Genomic DNA, 16,018 nt, shown 5'->3' on the forward strand with positions numbered 1-16,018 from the left:
AAATGAAATAAAAGATCCACTTACAACTAAAAAATATTAAAAACATAAAAAAAAAAGGGCTGGTGGGGGCTGGGGTTGTGGCTCATTGGTAGAGCACTTGCCTAGCACATGTGAGGCACTGGGTTCTATTCTCAGCACCACATAAAATAAATTAATGATACTGAGCCCATTTGCAACTAAATGTGTGTGTGTGTGTGTGTATAATTTTTTTTTTTTAAAAGGGCTGGTGATGTTGCTCAGTGGTTAAGTGACCCTGGGTTCAATCCCTGCTACCAAAAAAAAAAAAAAAAAAGAATGAAAAAAAAAGGGGGGGGCTGGGCTGTGAGTATAGCTGGTTAGCAGAGCAAATGCCTAGCATACATGAAGTCCTAGGATTGATCATCACTACAAAAACTTAAAAAAGGAAAACACCCTCAAGGAGGAATACTCATAGATCATTACTGTGGCCTTCGAGGATGATGCCCATTATTATCAATATGTAGGAGGTGACAGGTCATATCCTTTCAGGGACATAGTGCAGGCTGAGTATCCCTTACCAGCCACTGTCATATCCCTTATATTTTGAAGCCAGAAATGTTTCAGAATTCAGACTTTTTTTTGGATTTTGGAATATTCACACATACCTAAGAAGCTGTCCTGGGGAGGGAACCCAAGCCTAAACACAGAATTCATATATGTTTCATATATACTTTACATACACAGCATGAAGGTCATTTTATATGTTTTATAAATTTTGTACATGAAATAGTTTCATGATGTAAAATTTTCTACTTGTGGTATGTCAGCAAACACCTTTGAATTCTGGAGACTTTCAGATTTCAGATTTTTGGATTAGGGAGATTCAAACTGCACTGAGAAGACACTTCTTTTTTAAATTATTATTTTTAATTGTTAATGAGACCTTGATTTTATTTATAGGTGGTGCTGAGAATTGAATCCAGTGTCTCACACATGCTAGGCGAGCGCTCTACCACTGAACCACCCCCAGCCCCAAGAAGACACTTAAGTTCTTGCTGGTGCCTGGCACCATCAAAGCACTTTGTATACATTTATTTCTGCCACCAGTTCTTGAGGTGGGTCCTGTTAACTTCCTGTTCAATGAGGAAACTGAGGAACAAAGGGATGGTCAGAGGTTGGTGACCTCACATCCAGAGAACTATGTCCTGTCTCCTGAGGCCTAATCTGCAGTACTGGGCCCTGATAAGTACCACCAGGCAAGGGAGAGGAACATAGCTACACAGAGGCCCCCATCCCTCTACCAGGAACCTAAGCTGCAGCCCAAGAGGGTGCTCAGCTAGCATAGAGGTGGCAAATACACCTGCCCCAGGAGACTCTGCTCGCGTAAGCAAGAGCCCAGAGGCCTGGATGGGAAGAGGATGCTCCCCAGGGCTTAGATGTTTGTACTTCAAGAGTGGATGTCTCTTGGGCTAGGGCAGCAAAGGGGAGGGGATTGTTGAACTGCAGCCTGGGGGTGGGGAGCTCTGCTATCCCAGGGAATCAGATCCCTGGACTTTCCTGGCCTGCCACTGACTGCTCATGGAGGCCCAAAGTCAGCCAGAGATGTCTCAATGGAACCCAAAGTCACCACTACGCTCAGGGGCCATTGGCAATAAACCAACATCATAGCCACAGCAGAGCCACACACCCCGGCACTCCATCAGTGGTCAAAGACTGGCCTGCTTTTCCTTCAGTAGGCTGACCACCTGGCACTCTCCAGTGACCATGCCACCTGCCTCCACCTCTGTGGGGCCCCCAAGCCTGCCTACTGGGTTCCTGGGACATTAAATTAAGCCTCTAGAAGACCATAAGTCCAGGAGCAGATCTTGGCCTGAGGGAGTTGGGCTGTGAGATGGTGGGAAATAAACAGGCTAGAGGTGGTGCTGGGCAAGGGGGACATGTCACAGCTGGGAAGGACTATAATAAACATGAATATAAACAACCGCAAAAAAAAAAAAAAAAAACAACCGCAGTCGAAAGCCCAGGGCCAGGCACTGTGCTGTGCCCCATTTTCATGACAAAGAAATTGTGGCACAGAAAGGTAGAATATGGACTTGAACCCAGGTAGTCGGCCTACCAAATTGCTGATAAATCACAATCAGTGGGTGTCTGTCTCCCCCCAGGTCAGACAAGGAAGGCAGGCCTGGTGTCTCCCTGGGCCTGCCCCTCTCCACCTGACTGCTTGCAGGAGGTGCCAGGCAGCCTTTATGGAATGGCCTGGCATTTGCTCTGTGAAGGTCACAGGGAGGTTGATGGCGGGTGCTGGCGTGTGTCTGCCAGACGGGTGCATGGTGCCAGCTGACACGGCTGTTTGTGGGGCTGTGTGTGGAATGAGTGTCAGTGTGTATATCAGTCTGGGGAGGAGGAGGGGGAGGTCTGTGTGCACACAGGTGTCTATGTGGAATTGTGCATCTGTGTGTGTGTGCGTGTGTGCATGGGGTTGGGTGTTCATGGGTGTCTACCTCTTTGGGTTTCTGAGTCTTGTGACCTCATGAGTGGTGCCACACAGATGCTGTGACTGTGTGGGTATGAGGCACATGTGGAAAATCAGCCTGCAGGAACTTGCGTAGGGTCCGGGGCTTGTGTTTAAGTGACAGTGTCTTCCTGGGGAATGCAGTGTGTACAGGACTGTTGGAGGCGTGAGCAAGAGTTGCTGTGGTTTCTGTGTCACCTGTGTGTGGCTGTGGGTCACTTGAGGGTTCTCTTGGTGCCCTGACTAGCCAGGAGACCCACACCTAGTATAGTAAACACAGGGTGACCCCGAATGCCCTGCATGTGGGTGTGTCTGTGTGTTTCTGAGTTCGGCTGTGTGTCCCCACGCTGGAGACTGTGTGGTGTCCAGGTATCTGAAAGGGTTGGTGCTGGGTGGCAAGGACAAGTCTAGAAAATCCAGAGAACTTAAAAGGCCACTTCCTGGCCCCAGCTCTACCCAGCCTATTCTAAATACCCTCCAGGCATCCAGGAACCTCCCCTCCCCACCCCCGCTGCTCCAGCTGGGTTTTCAGCCTGGCAGCCCCAGTAAGAAGGAGGGGGTAAGGCTGGAGACACAGCAGCATAGGGCCTGAGGGACCTGGCTCCAGGCCAGTGGCCTGGGAGTGGAGCCCAGGTGACGCTAGACACCCATATTTGCTGCCAGGGTGGATGCCAGAATCCCAGGTTTGGGGGCACAAAGAGGGTGCAGGGATTCGACTTTGGGCAAGTAGGAATGCGCAGGATCAGGCACCAGCTTTGGGGGCCACCACCTTCGGGAAGCCCTCGGTAGCACTTGTATCTTTAGGGAGAGGGAAGGAGGTGGGACCCCGACCAGATCCTGGAAGCCACCACATAGGGGACTCCCCCAAATCACACTCGGGGGACCCCTTTCCCAGCACAGCCAGAGCCCTCAGGTCGCAAAGAATGCTACTGGCCACGGGCCACCCACCTGACAGATCTACCCGGCGGGTGCTGATGAGTATCTTCATCGCTGAAGGAGAAGTGGGTCAGGGACTCAGAGCTGGGGGGCAGTGCCAGGGCAGGGGGCCGGGGCCGGGCCCGGGGCGCTGCACTGGAGCGCATGAGAGCCAAGAGCCGTCGGGGCTAGCATGGGGACGGCTGCCCAGTGGTGTGCCGCGCACAGCTCGCCAGGTCCGAGGTGTCTGCGGCCGCCGGCAGCGCCGCCTCCGGCACCCCGCCTCAGTGACCCTCCCCTGCCCGAGCACACACCCCCCCCACGCAGGACGGCCCCGGGCGGTCCCAGCGCGTCCCCAACGCCCGGGAGGGTTCAAAGCTTGCCTCCCGCTGCAGGGGCCCAGAGGAACTGAGCGCACACTTCTTCCTGGCCCCCTCCTGTCCCGGGTCGCAGGGGCGCCCCGGACTCCGCTTTACCCTTCCACCCCCCTCCAGGCCGGCCCCGCCTCCCGCGCTGGCTCTGGCCCCGCCCACTCCCCCCCAGCTCCAGCCCTGACGTCGAGCGGTGTGGGCTCCAGGTCTCAGATCGCCGTGAGCGCCCCAGGGGAATGGGACTCGTCCCAGCCGGCGGAGTGTAGGGCTGGATGACAACAACCCTGGGGAGGGTCGACGGATGCAGGGAGGTGGAGCTGGGGTAGAAACAGAGACAGGAGAGACAGAGGTGGAGATGGGAGAGAAACCGGAGAGACGCTGATCCCCACCCCTCAGGACCCCGCGCTGGTTCCCAAAGGCCCTGGCTCCACCCCCTATTCTTTCCCCGCCCCATCTCTCCCCTCGGGCCAGCTGCTGGGCTGTGTCCAGTCCCACAGTGCCTTCCCCAGTCTGTGTCCTAAACAAGTAAATGTGGAGAGTAGGGAGCAATGAAGGAGGCAGACGACCGGGAGAAGCCCCGGCACCAGCGCGTGCCCACCTCCAGACTGTCAACCTCGGTGTCTAGGGGAAACACTGAGAAGCCAGACCGGATGTGGCCTCCTGCCTGTCACCCCCGGCTTCCTGCCCCCCGTAGCCCACCCCAGGTCTGGCAAAGCAGGGAACTTCCATTTACCCCTAGTGCTCTGTGCAGGCGGTAACATCCCTGAGCCTCCCAGCAAGTTAACCCCCAGAGGACACCGCTGGACCCATTTCACGGGCCATAGACTGAGGCTAACAGAAGTGAACACATGTCCCCAGGTCACCTTGGATGGCAGGTCGGCCTCAGTCCCCCAAAGCGTGACCGCAGCTTCAGGTTTGCACAGGAAGTGGGAGGAATGTAGTGTTTATTGAGCGCCTACTGCATGCCCTATCAGATGTCTCCACGGCAACCCTGGCGGGCAAGGATGATTTTTATCTGTGCCTTGTGACGGAAGAAGAAGAATAAGACTGAAGAGAGCAAGTCACAGACCCCAGAACCAAGGGCGCGCCAGGTGGCCAGAAGGGCCTCGAACTCATGACCATCAGCGCGCACTTACCCGGCCCACGGCTGGCGGCCCAAATCCTGGAAGCTTCGGAAAAGCCGAAGGCGCCTGCGGAAAGTTGGGGACGGGCTAGCGAAGAAGACCGGCGAGGAGGGCGGAGAACGCGGGCGGCGGGGCGCGCGCGGGGCCGGGGGCTCTGGCAGGAACGCCTCGTCCTCGGCTGCCGCCGCCGGGAAGGCGGCCAGCTGCAGCTCGGGGATGCGGCCCAGGCCACGCGGCCGCGCCATGGCCGCGGGGGCGCGGGGCGGGCCCTCTCGGCGGCCGCTGGGGAGCTGCGCCGCCCGCCCGGCGCGCGGCCCTCGCAGGCGGGCCGCCCAGCCCTGGGGCCGCGGGCCCCACCCCGCCCCGAGGCCGCCTCGGCCCTTCCGGCTTCGCCCTGGGGCCGCCCCCGGGGCGGGGCCGGGCGGGCCTGGGGCGTCCACACCACAGCGACGGGGACTCCCCCCCGCAGACCCCAAGGCCTCCCCGCAGTCCTTCCGATGTCCCCCAAATAGCAGGAAGCGTTTCCACAAACCCCAGCGACGCCCCTCAAATCTCGAGGTGTGCCCACAAACCTCCCATGGTGTTGACGGGCCCCACAGACCTCAAAGGAGTCCTGTAGGGCCCTAACTGTCCCTGAGGTCCCCACACAACCAGGGTGCTCCCCAAATCCCTGTTTCCCCACAAAACCCAGAGGTACTCTAAGAGGCCCCATAGACCGTGATGCTCTGTCAAGATGTCCCTATATTCCTAGCAGTGTCCTCCTTGTTTCTGGGACATCCCGAGAATTCCAGGAGGCAACCACAAACCCAATGGTGCTGAGGGCCCACAAGAGCACCCTTCAGATCTCAAGAGCACCAGCACAGTTCTTTAGATGTCCCAAACTCCCCTAGAGCACCACCATCACCCCTCCTCAGTCATGCAGAAATGCCCCCCAGAGCACCCCTAGCAGTCCACACAGACTACATGTGAAATCCCCAAATCCTAGATTCCTTCACAGACCCCATGAGTGCTTCCACAGTCCTTCAGATGTCCCTTAATCCCAAGTGGCTCCAACGCATCCCCCAAATCAAGTATTGAAATCCCCCACACACCCTCAGGGATATCTTCCCTACTCAGGGCATGCCTCATAGCCATGAAGATATTACCAAAATCCAGGGGTGCCCCTTGGAGCTCAAAGAACTTAAATTCCTCTATAACTCTGGGAACAGTCCCAGATTCTAGGCCAGAATCTAAGATGTACCCCCAAATCCTTGGGGACATTCTAAAATGCCACCCACAACTCATGAGATGTGCCTCATACCTCTTAAGATATGCCTAGAAGACAGGAGGATGGATTGAACATGACTTTCCCCGTTCCTATCTGAATACATGACCAGTATAACCCCACGTCATCATGTACAGCCACAAGAATGGGAACTTACACTCCATGTATGTATAATATGTCAAAATACACTCCACTGTCATGTATAACTAAAAAGAACAAACACAAAAATTTTTTTAAAAAGATATGCCTAGAAGCCTCTGGTGTGCTCACAGCCACTATGGTGGGGGTCCTAAGGCACCACCCATTCCTGCCAATCCTTAGAATCCCTGAGGCACCTTTTAGAATAGGGCCCCCACAGCTTCAAGGTAGTCCCAAGAACCCCATCTCCCCATAGCAGGCACATAGTACACCTAGATGGAGACTTTCTGGAGCCCAATAAGGATTCTCCATGCCCAACCACTGTGACCCTGTGGGGCACACTGCCCCCTTTTATCAGATGATGAAGAGGCTCAGAGAGGGGAAGACCTGAGAACAGCCAGTCAGCTGGTTAGAATCCCTCAGCCTCCCCCAACCTGTGAGTGGTTCTTTGGGACCAAGGAAGGGGGAGAAGGTTGCTTTAAATGAGAAAGGGGGACCAATCTATTTCAAGGTTCCACCTCCCTTGCTATTGGTTGTAATGCTATGGGGCCCAGTCAGGTGGGCTGGACTTGAGTCTGATCTTTGACACTTCTTAGCCATTTGACCTTGGGCAAATTCCCTCTTTTTTCTGAGCCTCAGTTTTCCCCAGGTGTAAAATAGGTGTAATAAGAATACCCAGCTCTACTGGGCACAGTGGCACACGCCCATAATCCCAGGGGCTCGGGAGGCTGAGGCAGGAGGATCGCAAGTTCAAAGCTAGCCTCAGCAATTTAATGAGGCACCAAGCAATTTAGAGAGGCCCTTTCTCAAAATAAAAAAATAAAAAGGACTGAGGATGTGGCTCAGTGGTAAAGCACCCATGGGGTCAATCCCCAGTACTGAAAAAAAAAAAAAATAGATGTGCACTAAACATTTGCTACAATTATTTGACAAAGCATTTATTGAGGGCTTATAGTGAGCAAGCCAGAGTACTAGCTGGAGAACAGGGAATGACTATGACAATGATGATGGTGGTGGTGACAGTGGTAATCCTTTACCCAGCAGCTAACCCTTTAGAATGCTTCCTATGCATTCAGTATCCCCAGGTAAAATCTCATTTAATCCTCACAAAACTCCCAGGAAGGGCTCAGTGGCACACACCTGTAATCCCAGGGCTAAGGAGGCTAAGACAGGAGAATTTCGAGTTCAAAGCCACACTTGGCAAAAGCAAGGCACTAAGCAACTCAGTGAGACTCTGTCTCTAAATAAAATACAAAATAGGGCTGGGGATGTGGCTCAGTGGTCATGTGCCTGAGTTGAATCCCCAGTACCAAAATAAACAACAACAACAACAAAACTTCCAGGAAGTGCTACTATTATTGTCCCCACTTTGCAGATAGGAAAACTGGGTGTTGGAGAGAAATGACCTGTTCAAGGTTGTTTCAAGGTCACATAGCCAGTGAGTGGCTGAGTTGGGATCTAGTCCAGTCTTTGCCACCCTCTATTTTATTACTGTCTGCTTAAGAGATAGCCTGAGTGGACTTTTTATTTTTTCCTAATTGCCTTCCCCATGAAATGTTAATGCCTGTTTAAGCACTGTGTGTACAGTCCTGGAGCTACAGGTTTTGACTCCTCAGATTCAACCAACTGCAGATCGAAAGGGTTTGTCCTGAACACCGTAGAGACTTTTTTCCTTGTCATCATTCCCTAAACAATATAGTATGACAACTGTGTGCAGTGCATTTACATTGTATTAAGTGTTATATGTCATCTAGAGATGATCTAAAGTCCACGGGGGATGTGCGTAGGCTCTATGCAAATACTATGCCATCTTATATAAGGAAGATGAGCATCTGCAGATTGGGGTGGTTGGGGAATCCTGGAATCACCCCCAACATGCATACCAAGAAATGGCTGTATATCTGTGCTTTATGCATAAAAGTAAAATGGGGGGCTGGGGATGTTACTCAGAGCTAGAGCACTTGCTTAGCATGCTCAAGGGCCTAGGTTCAATCCCCAGAACACCCCCCCCCGCCCCGCATACACACGATTTTTAAAATTGCCCCACTCCCAGAAAGAACCAGTTTTCATCTCCTTGGATGTGGTATCACCTTGCTGAGAATTCCAATTTTCTCATCCTTGGCATTGGGGACATTTGGGATTAGATAATACTTTGTCCTGGGTGGGCTGTCCCATACTGTTAAGCAATGTAGCAATATCCCAGGCCTCTACCCACTAGATGTCAGCAGTACCCTTCACTTATGACCACTAAAATGTTTCCAGCCGTTTCAGATCCCTGGGAGGCAAGACTATATCCCAGGGGAGAATGCCTGTCCTAGTCCTACCAAGATCCCCACTGCACTGCCCACCAGGACCCACAATAGGAAATGAGGGTTTTCTTGTTCACTGGCTGGTAAGCTCTTTGGAATAGGTTTCTTCCTAGGTCAACTTCAAAGATAGAGAAACCAAGGCCCAGAGAAGGGGAGTGACTTAGCCAGGGTCATCCAGCCCAAAAAGAGCAGAGCTGGATCATGAATCTAGTTGTTTGGCTCCAGAGCTTGGGATTTTAGCCCTAGGCCACACAGGGTCTTCACAGATCAGTATCCTTCCAGTCCAGTGACTTTTGTCCCCTCCTAGGAAGCCAGATATAAACTGAGACCTGTAGACCACACTAACCATGGCCTATGAGCCACCCATCACTTCCCTTCTTCATTTCCTTCCACTCACCCCTCACTCTGCCCCAGACACACTTGTCTCCCAGCTCACATTCCCACCACAGGACCTTTGCACTGGCTGTTCTCTCTAGCAGGCACTCTCTACCATCAGATACCCACATAGCATCTCTCTCTATTTACTTAGGTATCTGTTTAAATGTCACCTCCTTAGAAAGGCCTTGATTGACCTCAGGATCCCTCTGTTCTTCATATTCCATGTGTCACCATCTATAATTATCAGATGGTTTTACTTGCTATTTCTGCTTCACCCACTAGTCTGAGAACTCCAGACAGTAAGACTGGGTCGATTGGATTCTAAGCTGTAACCTCAAGGATGCATGTGTAGAATGAAAGGTCCTGTTTCAGATGAGGTTCATAGAGCAAGCAAAGGGCAAAGGCTGGCTCCAAACACATATCAGATGTAAAACAGTGGGTTCAGATGCCCCTCAAAACTCTGTCCTCACCAGGCCAGCCTGTGGCTTCCTCAGCCCAAAGCCCCAGTTTCCTGTAACTCAGGAGAGTGAATCTGTTACCAGTGAAAGATGGCGCTGGCTTTGTGGTTTGAGGGACACCGGCTTTCTCTCTGCTGATGTCATTTGAGGAAATGCTTTCTCGAAACAGGTCCTGGCTGCCCAGCTCCTACGTCAGCCATTTCAGCCTTACCACAGCCCTGGGGTGGGAACTTCTTATTTTTCAACCCCATTTTATTGATGAAAATAAAGAGGCACGGACTCTGGTCCCAGGTCAGCAAGTGAGGCTTCAGTTTGAATCTTACCCACTGCTCGGCAGTGGAGGAAACCTCATTTTAACCCTAATTTTGCCCTTCCTCGTTGTGTGACCTTGGACAAGTCATTTCGTCTCTGTTTTCCGGGTAGGGGTGCGCATCCAAGGATGCTGAGCGTTAAAATGCAGGTTGGTGTTGGGGGGCTCTGGTGCTGGCATGGGGCACGAACTCCGCGTCCACAAGTTTTCCGTCAAGTTTCCTCGCCGTCCACCAGGCGGCGTCTCCTCCGCACTTGGCGATCAGGTGGAGGATGGGGGCAGCGATCAGGTCTCAACCTGGGAAGGAGAGGACCTCACCCTCAGCCTGCGGTCGGCCGGCCTGGCGCCCGCTCTCCAGAGCGCTCAATAAGCATAAAATAATAATACGAGACTCTGCGGCAGTGGCGCGATGACTTGGTGCGGCGACAGGTGAGGTCCTGGAGCGCACACTCAGGCTGTGCCTTTCTCGCCGTCCAGCAGAGGGCGCGCGGAGAGAGAGACTTTCCGCCACACATCCAGGCACGTGGGAACGCCAGGGACAAGAGGAGGCGATGGCCCAAGTGGAGACAGAGACCGCTAGTCAGAGATAGACCTAAGCCGGGCTGCCTATACCCGCTCCCGCGGCCAGGAAGCGCTCTCCGATGGCGAGAGTTTGGGGGTCCAGGGAGAGGGGCATATCTATATTTTGGCCCCCAATTCAAGCAGCTCCTCTTCTTCCCTCCCGGTCCTCCTCTTCCTCCCGCTCCATCTGCCTCTTGACAGATCCCAGCGGTGCCGTGACTCAGCCTAGCAGGGCGCGCCAGGAGCTCTGTCTCATGCATCCCAGGTGGGGAGTGTGGATGGCATCTCGGCTGGGGGACAGTGCCTCCTCTCTGGGGGGGTCCCCAGGACTCAAGTCTAGGGGGATGGCTGGACCCTGTTTCTGGTGGGTGGATGAACTTCAAAGTGGGGAGCGCTGGAATCCCCTGTGTGTGCAGTGGTAGAGCCCCCTTTCTGGCGAAATGCCCCATTTCAGGAGAGAGGTTCCCACTGGAGGTCTCTCTGTCCCCTTCCTCTTTTTGTGGGGGGAGGTGGAGAAAGTGCCCACAGACAGCCCCTCCAAACCAGCTGTAGACTAGCTCTGCCCGCTGGAGACTGCACAGACCCACAGTGAAAAGGAAACCGGAGCCCATGCAGGGATGTGGTTCAAGTTCCTGTTTTTTGTTCTTCCCACTCCAAAAAAGCAATGTCCGCTACAGCCTCAACTCCTTGAGCAATAACCTAAGCACTGACTTTGTCAAATCCTTCACAACATCTCGAACTCACAGAACTCTCAAACTGAGCCCCACAGGGCAGTGCCAGCAACAGCCCCACTTTTCGGGCAGGAAACAGGCTCAGAGAGGATGAGATGCTTACAACAAAGACACAGGCGTCAGGCAAATCGGAACTGAAATCCCAGCTCTGCCACTTCCTGGTATTATGAATTTGGGCAGGGGGAAGGAGAAGGAATTTTACCTCTCTGGCCAGTGTCCCTATCTGTCCAACCAGGGATACCTCACAGGGCCACTGGGAGTGAGGACTTGTGAAAAAGTTCCTGGCATGAAGCCTAAAAGTGGGCCACTAGAAGATGGACACCCTGAAATGACAATAATTGTTACCACTCAGCCACTGTCCCCTGAGAGCTAATAGCCAGGAGACCAGGGTAGGGAAGTCCCTAGAGCCTTAAAAGGGAATGGGGCCCAGTTCCTAGCACCCCACCCCCTCCTTGGTCTCTCAGGACAGTGACTTGAGCCAGTTTGGCTCCCTGCCCCTGGTCTTGGCATTTCCTGTTGATCCTAGCTCTGTTTTCCTTTAGTTTTTCTCTAGTTCCCTTTGGGAAATATCAGGCTGTGTGTGCTGGGCCCATGACACTTGTTTCTTGGTGGAGACAGAGGACTGGAGCTGGGGGTGCCCAGAAGGGAGGTGGAGGTGGCCTGGGGAAGTGTGGTGGCTGGTGGGGGCCTCCAGAGAGACCTAGGAAGACTAAGGTCACAGCCTAGAGACCTCACTGGGGAACTCCAGGGATGAGAAACCCAAATCTGACCATCTGAGTGATGTGATCATCTGAACCATGTCCCAAAGAGAAGGGCACCCATGGGTGGGGCTAAGTTATCAGTCCCCATGTTACTGAAGCACACACAGTCAGAGCCTGGGGCACCATCAGAGTAGATGCACTCACTAAGAATGCCAAGTAAACAGGGGCACAGCTCCAGAGTCAGAATACCAACCCTCAGACATGTGCTCACAGGACAGATGAACGCATGTCACATTGTGTCGCACATAGTCCCAGGGAGCACAGATAGTTCCACTGACACAAACACATTGTCCCCGAGAAGGTACCCATTACAGTACCAGACATACATCTGTGGAACACTCTCTGTTATTATCGCTCTGACCTGGAACAGAGACACCACCTCACAATCAGTGTCCCGGGAGTAAAGACAGTCACTCTGGCACAATCACTATGTCCCAAGAGGAAAAATAGTCACCCTGTCACAGCCACAGCATCCCTGAAGCACACACAGTTACTGTCACAATCACTGACCTGGAAGCACAAAGTCATCGTGTCTCAGCCACGCTATCCTGAAAGCATACACAGTCTTGTTGTCACAATCACTGTTCCAGGATCAGAAACAATCACCCTGCAAAAATTCTGTTTTCCTGGAGCACACACAGTCATTGTCACAATGACTGTGTCCCATGAGGACACAGTCATCCTGTAACAGTCACAACATCCCAGAAGCACACAGTCACACTGTCACAATCACTGTCCCAGGAATACACAGTTACCATGTTACAATTACATGATCCTACAAGTACACAGTCACCATGCCACAGTCAGAGGACCCCGGAACGGAGCACATAGCCAAGGCAGCTGGGGCCGCTGGTCATACACCAAAAGCTGGAGCAAAGTGAGTTCAGCCAGAGGATACCACCAGAACAGCCCAACATACACACCCTCACTACACTGTCACCTCAAAGAGGCAGGGACTCCTTGACCTATGTTAGGACCGTGTGCCCCCTCTGCACTGTTCCCTGCAGCAGGGCAGCTGTGGAAACTTAACACTCCTGTGCTGAGATGGGGGACTCCAACTCAACACAAATGCCCCAATACAGTGCTCCTCAAAACAGCCTCTCTGGATTCCTGACCTCAGCTGCTATAAGGCGAGTTCACCAATGCCCCCTTTGCAGAGTCCTCCATCCCCTAAGAGGACCCTGAGCATCCCTCAATCTGCAGATGCCCCTACAGAGTGCTCCCTAGGATACCCCAAACACAGTCAATCTAGTTCTCAGTATAGTGGCCCCAGGAACGTCGCTCCAAGTACCACCCAGTCTAACGCTGGCCTGCACTGCCAATGACGAAGAATACTGACCCTGAAGCTGCAGCCCCTTTCCCACCCCAGACCCTGTAAATTCTACATGCAGCATGGCGCCCCCTAAATAGACCCAGGAGGCTTCAGTAGGAACCCTTCTGTTGGGTGCCCAAGTAGGGACCGGGTCCCAGACTCCCCCGCAGCTGAACTCCCCCCAGCTCGGCCCCCTCCAGTCACACTGACCCCACCCGCATCACAGCGCCCCCTGCGGTAGGCGGGACGAGTTGCGTTCTCTCTGCGCGCCTATGCGCTCCGCGCGCGTCCTCAGCCCAGAGTCTTACCGCCTGCAGCTGCCTCCGCCCGCGCCGCCGCCGCTGGTGCCGGTGCCGTGGAAGGACGAGGGCCAGGACATGCGGGTCGTGCGCAGGCCGGGCCGGTCGCTGGTGTCCACGGCGTCGGCGCGCTCTATGGGCCGGTGTGGCGGCCGCTCCGGCTCCGCGCGCTCCGCACTATCTGAGTAGCCGCGCTGCTGGATACGGATGGGGGTCCGCGGCTGCCGCCACAGGTGCTGGGGGGGCGGCTTCAGGGTGGCCTGGCCCTCCCTGGGCCCGGGCAGAGACAGAGACAGGCTCCTCTCCGAGGGGGCGGCCGGGGGCTCCATAGCGCCGGCGGCCACCTGCACCCTAGGAGTCCTGGCCCTTTCAAGCTGCACCTAGCTCAGCTGCTCTCAAGCGGACGCGCCAGCAGTCCCGCGGGTGCTCCCGGCCTCAGTGGGGCCATGGCGCCCCGGGGACAGACCCGGGGGCGCCGCGGGCCGATCGCCCCCGGGCCGGGCGCCGTGGCTTCCTGTCGGCTCCTGGAGCTCTGCTCCGATCCCGGCTGCGCTCTCAATGCTCGGCGCCCCGCTCCGCTCCAGCCCCGACTCCCCCGCCCCGTCCCGCCCCTCCCTGCCCCCCGCCCGCCGCGATTGTCAGCGCCGCCCCCCTCCTCCTCCTCGGTCCGGGCCAGTGGGGGGCAGCCACCCAAGGAGGGGGGCCCTCCCCGCCCACGCAGAGCCCCGCTCCCGGCGGGGAGGGGGCGCCGGAACTCAGTTCTCTCTAGAGCGCCCAGCCTAGCAGCGGCGCGCACGGACATGAAGGAGTTAAACGGTTAATCCGATCGGGAAGAAGACACCCGACTGGTTGCCCGAGTGTCAGTCAGTCCGTCCATCATGGCGGGGGCGGAGTCGGGAGCGGGCCTGTCCTCGCCTCTACCCCTAGCCCGCGGGAGCTTTTGGGGAGTGGTCCTAGTGCCACACGAGCGGTTCCTGGAGCGGGCAGTGGCGGTGTGTCGGGACTCTCCTGTCCGTGGGTCGGAGGAAGGTGACGATGCGTTCCCCGGGCGGGATGTGAGCGCACGTGGCCCCTCCGAGGGTTGTCTGTTTTCGATGTCGGCTTGAAGTGTGTGTGTGCACGTGGTTGGCTGCTACTGTCTGCCTGTTTCTCTGTCTTTCGCTGTGTGTGTATCTTGTGTATATGCGGGTGAAGGATGTGTGCGCACGTGTGCTGTCTGTTTGGAGAAAGGACGCCTCTGCAGGGTCTTTTCTCGTGGCCCGGGGGCTGCGTAAGTGTTCCCACGAGCATGGGTGTGTATTGTGGTCCGTGCGTGCTTGCCGAGTTGTGCACACAATTCTTCCCCCGTAGTCTGACTGTGGTACCTGAGGGCGTATATGGGTGTTTTGTGTATGTGTGTGGTCGGCCTGGGCCTCTTTGGGATGTTTCTGGGGTGTGTCCCTTTAGTCCCCGTGTGGTTTCAGGAGGGCACCCTGTGTGGATACTCCGGCTGCCCACCCACCGCTCCATGTACCAGTACGGCTGTCTCTTCTAAAGCGGTTCTACTGGAAGTAAACTGAGGCAGATCCTCAGTAGCCGCGAGGCGCACCCCGTGCCCTTTTCAGGCGAGTAAACAGCCGAGTCTCGTCCCCCCGGCCCCCGCGGGCAGAACCCCCCTTCCGGCACCTAAATCGGGAGTTGCCGTGACTCACGCTCCCGCCTCCCCCAGCGCCGCGCCGAGCAAGCGAGCACAGAGGGAGCGGGATCCGAGCGCGCCCCCATCCCCCCGGGCCCCGACCGAGCTCCAGTGGCTGCTGGGTTGGGGGTGTTCACGCGCCCCCGTGCCCCGCCCCCAAGGCGGATCCTCGCTCAAACCCGAAAAGGTTTTTTTGGGGCTGGTTGCAAGGACCAGACCCTCGCCCCCGGTGCGCCCCTTCTCACGGGCTCCCCAGGGCAGGCAGTGCCGTCTGCCAATCCCCTCCCCCTCCCCTGAGCTGTTCTTATTTAAAAAAAAAAAAAAAAGAAAAGAAAAGAAAAAAAATCCTTCCCGTTTCCAACCTCCACAGCCACTTTTCTCCCCGCCAGAGGGGGCTCCGGGCGTAGGCGAACGCGGAGCAAGAACCGGCCCCCTATCAGCAGCCGCGGGGTATCCCAGAAGCCAGAACTGTGTTCCCCACTTCTTTCAGCAACCTCCCCCCAAGGCTTCTAAGGGATTTGTAAGGGCTGCGGGTCCTTCTCAGATAATTTGAGGGTCCTGAGATGGGCCAAATTCTTGGGTGTAGGTGGGGTTTGTGGCCTTTCACCAGAGCGCCTGATGGAGGATGGGTAACGCGGGGAGTGGGGGCCAGGTCACAACTGGGGTTTCAGAAGAAAAAGAGCACAGGGCAGTGGGCCAGGGCTGGTATTTGGAGCTCTGATGAGCCCTGAGCTGGATCAAGCTGGACCTGAACCAAATGGAGGCTAGAGGAATGGGGGAGGGGAAATACACCTCCGTTGGCCGCAGGGAAAATTAGTCACTTCTCCCCCTATCTGGAAATAAGCCCTATGAAGACCTAACCAGGGACCCTGAAGCCCTCCAATTTAGTAGATGGGGAGGGGCGTCCTGGGGCTGCAGAGAGCAGAGGCCAGGGGATGCGGA

The 16,018-nt window shown here is 55.3% G+C and overlaps 1 protein-coding gene across 4 annotated transcripts in view; it reads right to left on the minus strand.

Moving 5' to 3' along the window:
• Pde4a (phosphodiesterase 4A) overlaps positions 1 to 13,953 on the minus strand; it is a 37,038-nt gene extending 23,085 nt beyond the window's left edge. The window contains exons 1-2 of one of the 4 annotated variants that reach the window (XM_071602749.1): positions 4,893 to 5,135; positions 3,419 to 3,460 (exon numbers count right to left, since the gene is read on the minus strand). In XM_071602749.1, coding sequence (XP_071458850.1) covers positions 3,419 to 3,460; positions 4,893 to 5,125 — 275 coding nt within the window. In that variant the 5' untranslated portion in view covers positions 5,126 to 5,135. Of the gene's footprint in view, positions 1 to 3,418; positions 3,659 to 4,892; positions 5,136 to 13,410 lie in introns of those variants that run through there. The other 3 variants (XM_071602732.1, XM_027955229.2, XM_071602746.1) reach the window with 3 other exon arrangements.
• Between the last annotated feature and the right edge of the window lie 2,065 nt (positions 13,954 to 16,018).

This window comes from Marmota flaviventris, chromosome 1 (genome assembly GCF_047511675.1).
Source record: "Marmota flaviventris isolate mMarFla1 chromosome 1, mMarFla1.hap1, whole genome shotgun sequence".
Classification (NCBI taxonomy): Eukaryota; Metazoa; Chordata; class Mammalia; order Rodentia; family Sciuridae; genus Marmota; species Marmota flaviventris.